The sequence below is a fragment of the Podarcis erhardii genome (genome assembly GCF_964252035.2).
Source record: "Podarcis erhardii genome assembly, chromosome: 11".
NCBI classification, from domain to species: Eukaryota; Metazoa; Chordata; class Lepidosauria; order Squamata; family Lacertidae; genus Podarcis; species Podarcis erhardii.
This window is the reverse complement of record NC_138501.1, coordinates 38474596-38492939: the sequence shown is the minus strand read 5'-3', so window position 1 is coordinate 38492939 and position 18344 is coordinate 38474596. Positions and strand designations below refer to the sequence as shown.

Genomic DNA, 18344 nt, shown 5'->3' with positions numbered 1-18344 from the left:
GAAGGTTCAAAACAGAGTTGCATTCTCTCGTGGGCAACCCTCTAGGGGTCACAGCATTGAGTGGGGACAGAAGCAGACATGAGCAGAGCAAAAGATGTGACTCTTACAGTTTACAGTGCACAGCAAGCTACGTTTCAGCCACAACAACTGAAGTCTCTACACCCATCCTCCCTCCACCTACGTATTAGGTGCATAGAGGCATTATCAGATCCCAAGGACTCATCCCAGCCAGGCAAAAGCACTCAAGGAGGGCATAGTTAGGTCAGTGAGAGTTATGGCCCAGAGAAAGTCTGCAGGGATGGACAGAATGGACTGGAGAACTGCATTTGGCCGCTGAGCCTGAGATTCCTCATCCCTGGTTTAAAACACTTTGGACTTGCTATGAGAGGCCGGGGCAGCTGCATCTATTCTAAAGAGGTTATATCTCTCTCCCTCTCTCTTTCTTTTTACACAGTACTTTTTCTGCCTAGGAACAGCAGCCACTGAAGTGCCCTGGAATAGCAGCAGTCGGCAGACAGCTGGACAGCAATGTTCTTCCACAATGCATTGTCAGAATCTCTCTGCATTGCGCCATAACATTGTTCCAGTTGCATTGTGGGTGGGAAAATCAGAAATCGGAACAAGCAGCAGAGAAATGAGAAGGAGGGAGAAGAAAAGGGATGGAATGGCAGGCTCAGCAGGAAGAGGGAGTCAGAACCAGCGTGGCAGGTGAGGAAAAGGAAGCAAGACAAAGAGAAATGATGGGTTGACTGACAGGTCTGGCAGATTCCCCTGCTTTTCTCTTGGCTCAGGGGAAACACATGGAAATTCCCAGCACGGGTGCCCAGGGACACATCGCAACATTTCACTGCACTTGCCACTTGATTATCTATTGCTGATGTCTGGTCCCATCATCATCATCAACATCAGCTAAAAAATGACCTTCAAATCCATACTAGCAAACTGTACATACTGTTGAAAAATAACAGGTTCAGAATATATGCCTTCTTCATTACAGTTCTTAAAAGGACGTTTGAAAAAACACAATGAAAAATGAACAATACTTACAACCATACCATTTAGGGACACCCAGCAATCGTGCGGGAAATCCTGGAGCAATGGTACCAAAAACTGAAGGCAACCGTCCCAGTGGCAAAGGAGGAGCATCATTCCAATCAGGTTGAAGATTCTCACTACAGCGCTTGCAAGATCATATGTCATGTGGAAAATCTGTAGAGAAAATTAGAAATTGTATGACAATGGGACCAAAACCGTGCAACTTGATGAGTCCTCTCTTGTCAAGGCAAATGATCACTCTGAATCTGTTTCTATTTTCCTTTAGCTTTGTATGCTGCCCTGATATCTTGGCAGTTGAAGCGGGGTCTAGCAGCATATTTAATCAACAGAGAATAAAGAAAATCCTCTAGAGCCAGGCAAGCTCAAGAGGCCATTCAGAATTCCATTCAGAATGGCCATTCCACCATTCAGAATTTTTTACAATACTTGAGATTTGTTTGGTAGACAAATTGGCCTGGAAAGTATTTTCTGTATGCACTAAAGGAGTGGTAGGAAAGCTGTGACCCTCCAGATGTTGTTAGACTACAAGCCCCAACATCCCTGACCATTGGCCATATGGGCTGGGGGTGAAACAACATCTGGAAGACCACAAGTTCCCTGCTGTAACAAAAGTATGGTTGAATGGAAATGTCCATCTCTCCCAGTATTAACTAGATGAACAGGTGCAAATGTCAGCATGCTCCATCCACACAGTTCTCCATTTCCGATTTGGGAATGACACAAACTTCATATGGGTGCCGTGCGGTGAAAATTTGCTTAGTCGCTACATGGTTGGAACAATACCAGAGGCATGATAGTGTGCATTGATTCTAAACACAGAAGAATAAGCAGTAGAAGCACTAAATTCTATAACACATTTGGTTTTACAAAACATTCTGCTGTTATCAAATGTATCACTGATGATTTCAAAGTATTTTTTACGAATATTATTTTTTGTCCTGTGAATTTGATACTATTGTTGTTGGGGTTTCCTGTCTAACTTCTGTAATGCTACCGCAGTGTAGGTCTCCCTAAGGCAATAGCTAGGTAGGGGCTTGACAACATGCAAATATTATTTATTAGTTGTACAACTGTGGTTGCCTCAAATTTCTATCCAAAGCACAGTGTATGTATCCACACCCTGCCTTCTGAAGGAAAACATAGAGATGCACTCACACTGCCTTTATCTTGTTCAGCCCAGCAACAGCTTCACTTCACTAGTAAGTAATATAGCCATTTTGCGGATGAGAAAACTTACTAACAGAGCAATCCTACTGGGTGGAAGAGGAAAGTGCACTGGTGGTCGAGCCACCAAACCTAAATCCCTGCCTGGTAAGCCTGATATTCCTACCCTGCCTCAACATTATCCTAGAATGCAAACTAGCGGTGGGGCTGGGATGGCATCAGCCTGTTTACCTAATGCCTGAATCCTTGGCCCTATGCTATGCTGAACACCGTGAGCGGTGTCCATTAAAGTTTTGGTCATTTTAAGCCCACTTCAGCCCATGTGTAGTTCTTGGTCCTATGGCTAACCCCATTCTACAAAGCCACTTCTCCCTATTAATAGCCTCAAATAACTAAAACCAACCTGTAGGGCAGCAGTCAGAAAGAGGTGAACAGGTAGAACCAAAACAGGTAGAACTCATGTAAATAAATAACTTCTGAGCCAAGGGTATGTGATAACATTTTTCTAATATTTGAAGTGAGGACGGAGGCCAAATCTTTTCTCCTTAAAGGGACCCATCAAGAAGACATCCATGGCCCAAACTATAAAACCTAGAAGCCTAAATGTCTGGTCTGGTCCATTTTTAGGCACTTAACTATAACTGGCTGGCATTTCAGAAACACTTTCCAAATCCAATTTAACTCTAAGTCAGACCCTGCAGGTGGTGAGCACCTTTAAAAAAACAAAACAAAACCAGGCCACTTATATATAGGTTGTTCAAATCACGCTGGAACAAATCTTGGTTGTTAGCTGTGATGAAGATGCTTTAAATAAATAAATAATTCCCCGGAATGTGGTTTTAAGAGACCATTTTTCATTAATGAAACTCCCAAGTTTCTAATTTTCCAAAATGGTCAACTAACTGCTCTATATACAGTTCTATATAATATAGCCATCACTGCCCTAACTTATCAAAACTAAAAATACTCTCAATGCAATGGTGAACAGTATCAAGCAATTGTTTCATCAATGACAGTTTAGAATGGGTTTTGGTTTTTTTAATTCTTGAACAGGAGCTGATTGCCATAAAAACATCCCGGTGATAGATAACTCTGTTGCTATAAAATAATCCTACGCTGTTCAGTTCAGCATTACACTGAACATTTGCAGGAAAAAAGAAAAGGAGGGGGGAAAACCACAGGTTACTTAAGACAGTGTTAAGATAAATCCTACTAAATACACACACACACACACACATTGCAAGCTACACTGAGGTACTCTAATATATTTAATTAATTTGGCTAATTAATTTTTCAAATTGCAAGATATAACTTCCGTTTGTAAAAAGCAATATAGTTTTTTAAAAATCAACAACAACAGCTTGGCTCCTGTATAATTCATTACCATTCATTACAGTTGTCAAATATGTCAATCTCATGATAGGCAAAATCTTGGGGAGGGGGGGTACTCTAAGGTTGAACCCCTTACATTGTGTTCCTCATACAAACTAGACCTTTCTTATAAACTTACTTACTGTATATTGTGACCCCTTTATATCACTTTGCTGAAAACAACTTCAGCAAAAGCTGAGAATGGATCAGCAGCGACACTGATGGTTATGAGAAGGGATTGGCCTCTGAAGTCAAAGAGGTTCATTGCACTATTATCAGTTTCATTCACACTTGATTAATAATCCCTTTTTTATTCATAGGTATATACTAGGAAGCCACTTTGTGCCTAAAATTCTTTAAACATTACAAAGCTCATCCTGATCTTTTGGCTTCATTTGAAAGACATATATCCTTGCATTAGTCATGTTCCTTAATGACACTGCATGGTTAATCATACTCAGAGCAGACCCACTAAAATCAATGTACTTAACTTACACTAGTCCCCTAATTTCAATAGATCTGTTCTGAATATGAGTAATGATGAGCAAAGTCATTTTTTGTGGCTCCCAATAATTCCATACAAAATTTGTTCAGGTCTTTTTGAGGGCAGCTTAGTGCACTCTTGCACTCTGATGTGGAAACTAACTAGATACATGGAATAAAACATATGTGCATTTTAATTAGTCTTTAACATCTGCACTTTAACCCCCTCACCCCCCCCCAAATAAATACTAGCACAATTTTGCTGCTGAACATATGAACAATGTGCAGAGAGGGGCCAGGTTTATACATGCTATTGTCCCCATCTGAAGTTTGCAGTAGAGCCTACATGTTTTGGAGCAACATCTGAAAAGCCAGATCAGTGATTAACCAGACCATTGCATTCTACTACTGCAGCTTGCAAAACCTCTTCAAGACCTCAGAGTCAGTCTTCTATTCCAAGCATTCCTTAAATGCTTGGAAAAGAAGACTGACTCTGAATCAAATCAGCATTACCCTTGAACTATAGTCCTTCTCATGTTCCACAGTGAGCCACTACATTGTTCATAATGATTGCATGAGATTAGAATGGAGATTATTAGGCTACTAATGGACATATCAATAATAGTGAACTTAGCCACTCCACAATTACTGATCTATGAGTTGGACAGACAAGTTTTAATTTGACAGTTCCGTCTGAGATGCTGTGATCTTGCACGGACCCACCGTCTCCATGGGGCCCAGGCAAGTCTGCTACAGGTTCTTTTTATTGTTGTCCATGCAAGTAAGTAAATCAACACTTCCTATCTCCTTTATGCAGATGGTTTTGCTTCTATCGAGCAAGAAGCAGACAAGCAAAGAGCACAGGAGAGACCGTCGAGGCATGCCTCTTCTTCAAGGTGTGCTGCAATCGGTCATGGCATGTGCCATTTATGGTATCACTCACGCTGCAGGTTGCCACCCATGCACTAGAAGCTATAAAAGTTAGCAAAGAAACCTCTTAAGCCATTTCAGCAGATTCATCTTGTGCTCTAGATAGGCAGCATGTCAACTAAGCAACTATTGTTGACACTTGTGTACTCAGCAAAAGATCAATAGCAAACTGTTGGCCTGATTCGACGTCTGTTGAAGACAAATGGACTTCTCTCACTGACGTCAGCAGAGTCAAGTCTAGCCCTATTGCCCTATATAGTTTGTAACTCTTTGCTAGGCATGAAATAGAAGCTGAGTCTGAGAACAAAGAGCATGTAAAACAGCTGCTGAGTGCAATATTTTATTTTACCTGGAAGGCAGCAATGTTTGTTCAACTGAATCCTTATATATACGGTTAATTTTCAGTATATTTCTTTGGGAAACTAATCTTTCTGCAAAAGAAAAAGTGGGTAGGCATATACAAGACTTTTAAATCTGGTTACATGGTTTATGCAAAGCTGCTAATGAGTGTAGAAAGCTTGGATTCGGCTAAACTATTGATGAAGGGGAAAACACCAGAAAGATTTAATGAAGTGCACACTAATTTTAATCAAACGTGTATCTGGAAAACATGAGCTGAAGGCAATCAGTGTTTTGTGTCCTTTTGAATGTGTTATTTTCTTTTCTAAACTCAAATTTAGTAAGTATGGCATTCAGTTTCATTGTGCTGGCCTCATTTATTCCACAGCAAGACTTCCTAACCCCAAATGGACTGTGAACGAACAAATGAACGGATGCGCGCGTGCACACACACACACACACACACGAACATGCTCACCAAGTCCACTATTATTGCAGAGGTAAGGTGAATATTAAGCATGGTTAGTACAGATGCAGAGAGAAGTACAAGATTCATTTAGAAACTAGGTGATCCATTTGGCCACAGGGATACCACACTCAAAGAAGCAGTTAATAGTGATCTATAGAGTTGAGTTCCACATGCTGGCCTCATCTGGAAATAATAGTAAGCCATTTACTATGGTGAAGCAACTCTTCCCACACTCCGCTTCACTGGATGACCCTGGGTTCTAGAATTATGAAAAGGGGGAGGGCTGCCCACTTTCTCAATTCCACTGCCTCCTTTACTCACCCTTCTCTACACAGAAAACCCCAAATATTGTGACCCTCCATCAAAGGGAGATCCTTGAACATTTTGGTTGCCCTATTCTGCATATTTTACAGCTCTACAACATCCTTTTTTGAGCAGAATTGTACGTAGTATTCTTAGCACGGCTGCAAAGGTATTATGATTTTGGCTGTTTTACTTTTGACACCCTCCTTAACGATCCCTAATGTGAAATTCAACTTTTTCACAGAGGCCGCACCCAGGGTTGTATCTTCCATTAAGCTATCCACCATGACCCCAAAGTATTATTCCTGGACAGTCACCACCAGTTCGGAACTCATTAGGGTATACTTGAAGTTCAAATTCCTAGCCCCAATGTATATCACTTTATACTTGCTTATATTGAATAGCATTTGCCATTCTAATGCTTATTCACCCAATTTTGAAATATAATATTGGAGTTCTTTGAAATCCTCCCTTTTTTTCAACCACCCACAACAATTCGGTGTCATTAGCAAACATGACTACTTCATTAATCATCTCTAACACCAGGTCATTTATGCACAAGTTAAAAAGCACAGGTACCAATACCCCCCCTTGGGGGGGGGGACTCCCCTTTATACTCATATACTTGCATATAGACAAAATTTTGAAAAGTTCAGTACAATAAAATAGCTTAACAGAATCTGCATCTAACATTAAAATACTGTTGTGGTTTGTTGCAGAAACCTGGCTACTATCTCCATCTTATCCCCATCCTGAATAAACATTAGGAAGGCTGCCTTACAGTACATTGGTCTGATTTCCACTCCCTACTAGCATCCAACTGACTAATAAACTTATATCAAATTGTCTGATCCAAGGGGCAGTGCAAAAAAATAATAATCTATATGACTCTATCCACTTTCTGTCACAGCGAAAAATTGGCCGCTGTTTCTTTAATGCTTAAAAAGCTGGGTCAGCATGAGTCAGCAGCCTGCAGACTCATATATAGAGTGAGAAATGTTAGTTTGGTGTTGGGTTAGTTGGTTGGTTAGTGAAAGCTGGTAGTGTTGATGTGTACAGTTGGTCAGTTTTGTTTTGTTTTTTACAAACACTGACACTTTCTACATTTCTTCACTGGGGATTTATTCCTAGTTTCTTCTTCCTGGTTTCTTAAATTGATCTCAATGAAGGTCCCCACCAGGAGATGCTAGGAATTGAATCTGGGATAGTTTGGAAGGCACCAGGCTGGGGTAGCTCAGTAGAATAAAACATGTTTTGCATGCAAAATGTCCAAGGTCCAATCCATGGCATGTCCAGATAGGACTGAGAAAGTCTCCGTTCTGAAACCTTGGATTGCCACTGCCCGTCAGAGGAAGACCAGTCTTCCTCAACATGGTACCTTCAAGATGTTTTGGACTACAACTCCAGTCATCCTTCATCATTGGCCATGATGGACCAACAGTCAAATATAAAAATAAAAATATGGAGGGCACCAGATTAAAAAAAGGATGGACTGGACAACACTGATTTAGATACACCAAAGGATTGTTTCAGAATAAGGCATCTTATTATATTCCACAAACCAGGCAACACTATATTCTAGATAAAGGAATAATGGATGTAAATATAATATGGGCAACTGCCAGGTCAAGTTCAGTGGTGCTATTTTCCCTCTCTGTTCTAACTGCAAGGAAAGATGCAGCCCAGATTAACTTTTTACCAGTAGCAAGAGTTCAGGGATGTGGGATGATATTCTTTCCTCTCCCACAGCCTGCATTTGCTCTCAGGCATGAACAATGCCAACGACTTTAGTGACCAGCACTGCAAGAATTAATTACCCAGATGTCTTGAAAATGGATACATTCCAGGGATGGTTTAAACATGAGTTGCAAAACAAGAAGTCGCTCCAAAAAATCTTATCGGGTGAAGCCAGAATCTAAACAAGTCTACAGGGACAAGTCTCCCAATCTCTTACAAGGGCTGCAGGAATATTAAGGAACATGGTTCATGATAAATTACCCTGAACATTACTCACAGTGACAATGAAGGATATGCTGGGTGCCAAATGAGCAACAGAGGAATGCCCCGTGTTATGGAGAGTTCCACATGAGTCAACATTTGGAGTGATACAGAAAATAGCCTGTAAACCTTTTAGCTGCCTTCAAAGCTTTGGCTGGCAAGAATTTCATGAATCTAATGTATGGTATTTGGCTGAGAATGAATCTAATGATTTTTGGTACCATTTCATACTTATCCATCTTTCATCAGTACAAAAAGAGAGCATTTTATTTGTCAATGTCAGGGATGAGGAACCTGTAGCCCTCTGGATGTTGCTGGAATTCAATTCCCATCAGTCTCAGTAAGCATAGCCAACAGCCAGGAAAGATGGGAGGTGTAGTCCAATAATGTCTGCGGGAGGCAGTGGAAGACAGGAGTGCCTGGCATGCTCTGGTCCATGGGGTCATGAAGAGTCGGACACGACTAAATGACTAAACGACTGTCAGGGAACTGCCATCAGAGCCAGAGGGGGAGGGAGGGCTCCAGAGGGATTCCGGAGAGCGTACCAGGAGGGAGAGAAGCAGCCCATCTTCTGGGGAAGGAAATCAGCGTAGCACCAGTGGAGAAGGGGGGCAGGTGGGGGAATCCGCGAGGTGGCTCCATGACTCCTCGCCAGAGACCAGCGGGGAGAGCACGGGTCCTCCGCTGCCCACACCCTCCCTGCGCAGAAGGCTTCCGCGCAGGGAGAGTAGGTGGAGACTAGGCGTCAAAGGCTAGGCGTCAAAGAGAGCCAGTGTGGTGTAGTGGTTAAGAGCGGTAGACACGTAATCTGGGGAACCGGGTTCGCATCTCTGCTCCTCCACATGCAGTTGCTGGGTGACCTTGGGCCAGTCACACTTCTTTGAAGTCTCTCAGCCCCACTCACCTCACAGAGTGTTTGTTGTGGGGGAGGAAGGGAAAGGAGAATGTTAGCCGCTTTGAGACTTCTGAAGGGGAGTGAAAGGCGGGATATCAAATCCAAACTCTTCTTCTTCTTCTTCTTTGCTGGAAGAAGTTCAAGAAACGCCCACTGATGGATTCTGCCAGCGATTGAGACAGCCACGGGTGAGTGGCTGTCCGGACAGAAAGGGTTCACCCAGGGAACTCAGCCAAGCGTGGTGCCGATTTACGCACGAGCAACCCCTAGAACCATTACAACGACTAAACAACAACAATGTCTGAATGGCCTCAAATTTTGCAACCTTGCTGTATGCGCTTATCTAAAGAAAATGCTAGTGGCCATAACTTTTTAGATCTGACTATTCTCTCATTTCCATTAACAAGCAAAAACTAAGATTACTTAAGGATGGGAACAAACAATAATAACATTGTTTATTTTCTCTGAAGCCATTCATTGTTTTGATAAATTCTGATCATGTCAGCTCCTATTCCCCCCTCTCTGACAAGCTGTAATCCTTTAAATATTTCCTCATACAGACGTCCTTACATATTTTTAATCATTTCTGTGGCCTATATAGCTCTGATTTTCTGTAAGAAATGAGGTGAGCTGTACTCTCCAGATGTCACCATAGGTTAAACAAATCATTATTCAAGGTTAGAATACATTCCATTTGTTGTAGTAAGATCAGAAAAGTTACTCTTTTCATTTTATTGTAACTAGAGGGCAACATAAATCTCGCCATATTTTAATAGGTCTCAAAGTGCATCATAAATCATACATCTAAACCAACAGTTTTGTCTTTAAAATGCCATCTAAAGAAATGCTCAGCTCGTGTAAAGGGCTTGTGCTAGTTCCATGGAATTTTTGAGTATCCCACTCTCCTCTGAATTGCAGTTACCAATTTCTTTTTAACTTCCTCTCAGGTTCAACAGCAGTTTATAATGTAGCATGACAGAGGGGACTTCCACTAGCCTCAGAAGTGTGGGGAATGGTGGTCCAGAATGAGCTTTCTCTCCAACACCCTCTAAACCATGGGTAGGCAAACTAAGGCCTGGGGGCCGGATCCGGCTCAATCGCCTTCTAAATCTGGCCTGCGGACAGTCCAGGAATCAGCGTGTTTTTACATGAGTAGAATATGTCCTTTTATTTAAAATGCATCTCTGGGTTATTTGTAGGGCATAGGAATTCACCCCCCCCCAAATATAGTCTGCCCCCCCAAGGTTTGAGGGACCGGCCCCCTGATGAAAAAGTTTGCTGACCCCTGTAGTTCTCCCCACAGAGGTGCATCTAGCATCTTCAGTATATCATTTTTGCTGAAGATGTACATATCTGCCCCAGCCTTTGGACAGCGAAAATGTTTTGTTTTGTGGGATGAACCTCTTTTGTTGAATTTTCTGTTCTGTTGTAGTGGGAACAGGTTTTCTTTTCCTATCTACTTTTAGAATGTCATATGGCTGTAACCCATTCTGGGACCCTATGGTGAAGGGTTTGGTTAGAAATAAATAAGGAAGGTAAAAAATTGGTAGTACATTTCACTGGTACTAAAGTTATTATGCAAGATTAAATTGCCTCTAGAAGTACATAGCAGTAATTAAATAGATTGTAAATTTACTATAATATGAATCTTAAAGGATGTTTTTGTCTATTTTAAGTCCTTGCAGAATCTTCTGACTGGCAATACCCAACCTGGAATCATGGTAGATAATTCAATAAAATAAAAAATTATCAAGAAAGGGGTTCAAAATACAACTGTGTTTAATGCCCTTAATCTGTTCTTCAGTCATATTTTAAACACAGAATACTATTCTAGGAGCCCCATCTGAGTACTATTCTAGGAGCCCCATCTGAAAGAAAGAAAGAAAGAAATTGTACATCTGAGAAAAGTAGATAAAAGAACAACCTAATGATAAAGGGTTTATTATTGTTGTTTTTATTTTCATTTACATCCTGCCTTTTCTCCTGAAGGAGCCCCAGGTATTTTCTCCTTTTTAAAAAAGAAATGAGCTTGAAGCCTGATATTAATTAATTAATTAATTAATTAATATTGATTCATTTTTTTATTTGCTTATTTACTGTGAAGAAAATTGCATCTAGTGGCGCAACTGACACGTATAAAAGCTTTTTGCGAAAGCTGGGCTTATTTTATTTTCTAATCAGAAAAAAATTGTATTATGTGGAAAGCAGAAATATTGGATTTCATACTTCCATCATTTTATCCCCTTCAGAACATGAACGGCTAAATCTAGAATAACAGCAAGTTCTTATAAATAACCCGTTTTAATCAATAGCTTTTATACAAAGGCACAAAGATCAAATCGTCAGTAAGTTGTTATCATAAAACAAATGGCCATCGGAACTGGAAAACAAAAATTCTAAAAAGTATTAGACGTGCTTCACATTAATTCATTGCAGGGAGAGGGGTAAATTTTTACTAAATGTGCTGAGCAGAGAGGAACATAGGAAAGTGACCTCCCTGCACTGCTGCTGGTGCAGCAGACTTAGACATTAAAGCAGAGGTGTGGTCAGTGTGGCATGTTTCCGTGGTACAACCCACACTACTGCCTTGCTTCTCCTCATCCCAGGAAGCCACAGCAATGGCAGTGACAACTACTACTTTTTAGTTCTTACCGGACCACTGGTCTGTGTAGTCCCTAGGGTGGGTGTGTATGCCTTCTATGTTACAGAGGACAGTCATGTATTTGAAGGGCTGTTAGAGGTCAGTCCTCTATTTGAAGCGGTAGCTGATTCAAGCGCAATGTAAAGGTTGAATCTTGGACAGTAGACAGAGTGAGTACGCCTGGGCACAGTTCTTCCCTAGAATGGGGAGATGGGTTGCATTTCTGCTTAAATTATTGTTTCTAAATTTGCATATGGGACTCGGGTGGTGCTGTGGTCTAAACCAGAGAACCTAGGGCTTGCTGATCAGAAGGTCGGCGGTTCGAATCCCCACGACGGGGTGAGCTCCCATTACTCGGTCCCTGCTCCTGCCCACCTAGCAGTTCGAAAGCACGTCAAAGTGCAAGTAGATAAATAGGTACCACTCCAGCGGGAAGGTAAACGGCGTTTCCGTGCGCTGCTCTGGTTCGCCAGAAGCGGCTTTGTCATGCTGGCCACATGACCCGGAAGCTGTCTGCGGAGAAACACCAGCTCCCTCGGCCTATAGAGCGAGGTGAGCGTGCAACCCCAGAGTCGTCTGCGACTAGACCTAACGGTCAGGGGTACATTTACCTTTAACTTTATGTGCATATATATATAAACACACAGAGAGACATATTAGCATATGCAAATGTACAGTGTGCATCTATTTACTTCCTTATTTGGTGCTGCATTTCATCTTTTTTTTTGCCGGGGGGGGGGGGTGATGCGTCCAGGCTCAGCTGCTCAACTTTACCCTCTCCAAACATGCAAAGGCCAGAGTGAGAAGACGTAGCATCCACCTTCTCTTGCCTTGCCTTCTCCTTCTGGACAGTTGTGTGGACTAAGTTGAGCAGAAGAAGAGGTAAGTGAGGGGTGGCCATGGGCCAAATGGGGCCCTTCAGGTTACCCCCTCCTCTCCCCAGGCCATACCTCTCACTGGGCCTACTTTTACCTTGTGGTACCGTATTTTTCACTCTATAGGATGCACATTTTCCCCTTCAAAAATGAAGGGGAAATGTGTGTGCATCCTATGGAGCGAAGACGCCATAGCCCCATGACCCTCTCCCGGCTGGAGAGGTGACGTGCGGCTATGGAAGGAGCCTCTATAGTTGCACGTCACCTCTCCAGCCGGGAGAGCGTGCGCGGGGCTAAAGAAGCCCCCCGCGACCCTCTCCCGGCTGGAGAGGTGACGCGTGGCTATGGCTGGAGCCTCTATAGCCGTGCATCACCTCTCCAGCCGGGAGAGCGCGCGGGGGGCAAAAGAAGCCCCCCGCGACCCTCTCCCGGCTGGAGAGGTGACGTGCGGCTATGGCAGCAGCCTCTCCGCTGCGCCTTTCCGCTGCTCCCTGACCTGCTCTTTGGGGCTGGTGGTGGGCTTCCCCCGCCAGCCCCAAAGAGCAGGTTGAAAGGAACCTGAAGCCTGGAGAGGGAGAGGGGTCGGTGCACACCGAGCCCTCTCGCTCTCCAGGCTTCCAAGGTAGCCGCCTGAAAGGCACCTTGTTTTAGAGTGGGAAAACAATTTTCCCCCTCTCTGCGCAGCACCTCCTGCCGCTTCGCTGAAGGGGCGCTGGGCAGAGAGGGGGAGAATTTTTTTTCTTGTTCTTCCCCCTCTAAGACAAGGTGCGTCCTATTGTCCGGTGCGTCCTATGGTGCGAAAAATACGGTAATTCCTTTCGCTTGCCTGGACGGAGGGATGCCTGAGTGTTTGTAAAACTAGCCTACTGTACAAAGGTCAGATTTACATCCTTAGCTTCACACACATGAAGGCTTTCCAGAAAGGATTGTGGCCCTCAGCCTGAGGGGAAAAAACTTCCTTATCCCTGAGTTAAGTGAATGAGTAGCAAAGAATCGCAGAGTTGGAAGGGATCCCAAGGGTCATCTAATCCAAACCCCTGCAATGCAGGAATCTCAGCTAAAGCATCCATGACAGATGGCCATCCAACCTATGCTTAAAATCCTCCAAGGAAGGAGAGTCCACAACCTCCCGAGGGAGACCGTTCCACTGTGGCAGTCACAAAGAGGAGATGGGCCCACTGAGAGCTCTTTTGCCCAAAGTCCCTCCAAAACCTGGAGCTGGCCCTGTCTTAACATATATACCTCAGGTTTACTCTGAGCCTGCCTTTATTTCTGAGAGCCAGTGTGGTGTAGTGGTTAAGAGCGGTAGACTCGTAATCTGGGGAACCGGGTTGTATTCCCTTCTCCTCCACATGCAGCTGCTGGGTGACCTTGGGCCAGTCACGCTTCTCTGAAGTCTCTCAGCCCCACTCACCTCACAGAGTGTTTGTTGTGGGGGAGGGAGGGAAAGGAGAATGTTAGCCGCTTTGAGACTCCTTCGGGTAGTGATAAAGCAGGATATCAAATCCAAACTCTTCTACTTCTTCTTCTTCTTCTTCTTCTTCTTCTTCTTCTTCTTCTTCTTCTTCTTCTTCTTCTTCTTTCTCTCCTGCACAGGTGCTGCAATTTGGGCAGCATAAGCTCAAAGCTGGGAAGATCTGAACTGGTATTTGTATATACAGTAGATGCAGACGAAAGTGGAGCTAGACATTCTCTGTTCATCTTTGAATAACATATTAGTGAATAACTGGCCTGCTTCTCCCCAAATGAGAAATTTAACCAGCGGGATGCACTACATGTCCCTAGAAATGGTTCAAAGCTAATTTGGGCCTTTCTTTCTTGCGTCTTGACTGGACGATTCTAATGCTCCCTCAGCAGATCTGCCAGAAAAGCTGATTAACAGATTCCAAGTAATTCAAAACCTGCCTGCTAGTCATATAACTAATACCAAAAACCATATGCACATAATTCAATCCCCAACATGCTGCCTTTTCTGTGAATTACCTTGTGCATTTTATTACTTTGCAATAGTACAAAGAACAGGGATTTTAAAATATTACATTCGTTTTCCCCTCAGATATTTAATCTTTTTTAAAAAAAACTGCACTTTTGGGATCAAATATTTCATTTGGCTATATGTTATGATGATCAACTGTAATCACAGTGTAGAATAACATCTGTATGTAGATACAAATAGGAAACTTTTCTGGGAAGCAGAAAGTAGATGTTAAATTTTTGATTAAAGCCAGATCTCAACATATATCATTGCTTAGTACCCCTTATGATATTAAATTTTGCAATATAGGTGTTTAGAGAACTTCAGCCAGATGTTTAATAATGATTCAGCTCAGTTCCATATATATATCATTTGTAGAATTCTAATATCTGCTTTTAGTAGGATGCTTGAAAGGGGAAACGGACCATTTTCACATGCACTGGCATTTAAACTGATGTTTTGTATTCAGGTATCTATACCAGAGTAAATAAAATAGTGTAGAAACATAACGCGCTGACTTGAGCAGTTGAACTATTCCTCCATCCAGTCCAGAACTGCATTCTCTGACTTCCAGTGATCTCTAGAGTGTGATCCCATTAACTGGAAATGTTAGAGATTGAAGCTGGGACCCTATGTTTGCAAAGCATTTACTCTACCACAAGCTTAAAGATCCTCCCTATGCCTTCACTGCTGATGCATATGGTTTTCTTCATTTTTAGGAGGGACGGCATTCATTGAATGACTGTAGATTCCCATCTTTGAAGGGATCAAGACTTTAAAGGGCTGGACAAAACACTTAGGCAGTCCCAATGTTTTTCGCTTGACTGCCCTCACAAAAGAAAAACCTTTATTGTGCCATGCAGTGATGAAAAGGTGAATTGCCACAACAGGAAAAATTCATTTTCCCTTACAAGACTATAGTTTATATTCTTTTTTGGGCTCCCCCCCCCCATATATAAACATGTAAGGAAATAGGCAGGTCGGGGCTGCCTGAGGATAGACTGAGGCTGCATGTAGACACATCAGGAAAGCATTTCAGACAAACACGTTGTAAACCTCAAAGTGAGAAATCACATTGGCGAAAGACGGAGCTCCACAGCGCCATCCGGTGCCACAGTGTTATAACGCATATAAAACGATTTTTCTTTGCTAATGTAGCTGAGTCCTGAGGTTCCCCCATTCGCCCTAATGGACTAGACTGCATTGGATATTCCCCCACCCCTTTTTTGTATGCCTGGTAATGTCACCCCACCTAGAATCATTCCTGCCTTTTAACAGCATGGAGGAGCTATGCTTTAAGAACTGCACAATGCCTTCACCGACACATTTATACAGGTGAATGCACTAAATTGTAAAACACCCGCAAGCGCTCTGCCAGGAACACTGCTGCATAGTCAAGGAGATGCTTCTGATGATATAGGAGATCTATTCCCGCCTCGAAAATCTATGAAACAGCCTGTAGTTAATGGCTCTAAACAAATTCAAAAGCAATCTGATTTGAACAGAGAATCAGGTTAAGAGTCTGCCAGCATGTGCTCCAATGAGCTTGTCATTCTAGCATTCCAGTTAAGGGAGTACTGAATCTAATGCTTGCATAAAAAAAATATAATAAAGCACAGAATCTTAAAACAGGCCACCTCACCCAGCACCCCAGAATTGGTCAATATCAGGTGGTTTTTAGTGGAAACTCTTTCCCAGTTAGTCCTTCCAAACATTTTGGGACACAGGAAATGGTTACAGCTGTGTCACCCAGCCAGGGCCTGTCCACAGACGAGGCAGGGAGGGTAGCTGTCTCGGGTGGCAGAAGTCCAATAGGTGGCACCCTTACAGGTGCCCTGCCTGCCCTGACACCAGCAGAGAAGCAGCACCCATTTCTGGTGAGATCTTGCTGAGATCTGGCAAAGTGCACAAGATCTCAGTGAGATCTTGCTGGAAGACAGCGATTCACGGGTGCTGCTATGCAACCCAGGAAAGAGATGCTCGCCTCAACCAGCAAAACAGGGTGTGCTATCCCTGCACTCTTTTTCCATATGACATCTGCTAACAGAATCCTTTTTTAATAAAAATAAAAATAAACCACAAATAAGGAATTCTCTTTAAAATTTCAAAAAAAACATCATTTTGGATGGAGAATAAACTGCAATGTTTTGTTGCTAGTCCCATATATACTAGCAAAGTTATGGTGCTACTTATTCCCTGCCTTTTATTTTGCTTTTTGAGTTTTGCTGCAGTTGAGACGACATTTTTTTTCTTACTGAAATTACGCACAGAGACTATTCTCTCCCCCCCGCCCAAATATCAAAAGCACTTCTATAACAAGTTATTCTTGCATATTTATAATGGAAATTATCCCCTTTAATGTGTTGCTTATCAAGGCAAATGGCTTTTTATTGAAAGGAGGTGGGTGGCATGGCTCAAACAAAATCTACTGCTATAAATGGTATAGCAGGTATTTTGATACAATAGTGGAAAAAATAAGCATGCAATCATTCATGAATATTTTACATCCTGTAACGTCAAATAGTGTCCTGCAGAATTCTTGAGCTTTACACTGGTCACATTCATTCTCCCCGGCGCAGGCAGGAACCTATTTTTAGACACAAAAGAGTTCAAACTGAAATTATCCTCCTGTGTCTGGGATATTTCAGGATATATAATTGGTGCCCCTGCCATTTCATTTTTAACCAATTTGTATTTAAAGAGCCATAACTGCTTATATGCCAATCCCTTTCTCTCCACCGTAAAGGAACCTTTACGGTGCTATCTCTTTGGAAAGATACTGGTCATACCCGAACAAAGAAGTTACTCTATACATCTCACATCTATGAAATAGTCTTAATATTACAGTCTTAATTTCACAGGCTATTACTCGGTCCAAATATCGTTGAGCAGTGCACCATTCTGCATAGACGGCAACCTCTCTTTGCAACTGTGCTCATGAAGTGGGAAAAGCCACAGCATCCCAAAATACGTGAGCTTGCAACTACAGACACATTTAATGTTTAGAGAAGTTAGCAAACATCTTCAGGTATATCCTGTGTTAAATTAGGGCCAAGATAGAAGACCACCTGAAAAAGGTGCTCCCATTAATAGTTTGCTTCTTGGGTGTCACAAACACTTGTCTACCTCTAATCCTTCTCTCATTTACACACCTGACCTCAACACGATACAGCCAGATTTATTTATTTAATCTTTAGCAATCATTTTCTGCAGTGAGCTCAAGAAGAAGAAGAGTTTGGATTTGACATCCCGTTTCATCACTACCCGCAGGAGTCTCAAAGCGGCTAACAATCTCCTTTCCCTTCCACCCCCACAACACTCTGTGAGGTGAGTGGGGCTGAGAGACTTCAGAGAAGTGTGACTAGCCCAAGGTTACCCAGCAGCTGCATGTGGAGGAGCGGAGACGTGAACCCGCTTCCCCAGATTACGAGTCTACCGCTCTTAACCACTATACCACACTGGCTCACACTGGCATGCACACTGGTAGCATACTTCGTTCATTCACTCTCCCCCCCCCCCATAGAAATACAGCATGGGAGTTGAAAGCATGTGAGCTGTGCCGAAGCAAGCAAGCAAGCATGCTCCAAGCAAGCTGCCGGCTAGCTCTGCAAAGGCTCCTTTTATTAGCAGAAGTCAACAATTGGAAACAGTAGCGAAACCACCCTGAACTTAACGTATTTCCATCAAAGCACATTTCCAGCATTAGCAAATACACGTGTCAGCAGGTGCTTCCCTCAAATGTTCCTCTGATACTTGATAACGCCAGTTTCACCCATCCTGCTCCAGCCAAATGACATGTCTAAGCAAACAGTTTGCGAAAAGACAAAAGGTCAAGGGGAAACCCC

General features: G+C 42.7%; 1 protein-coding gene across 1 annotated transcript in view; it reads right to left on the bottom strand.

The window, feature by feature from the left end:
* The window catches only part of HCN1 (hyperpolarization activated cyclic nucleotide gated potassium channel 1), a 186043-nt gene that overhangs the window by 75316 nt on the left and 92383 nt on the right, over positions 1–18344 (bottom strand). Inside the window, exon 3 of the mRNA XM_081881422.1 lies at positions 1048–1209. Within this exon, the coding sequence (XP_081737548.1) occupies positions 1048–1209 (162 nt within the window). The remainder of the gene's footprint in view (positions 1–1047; positions 1210–18344) is intronic.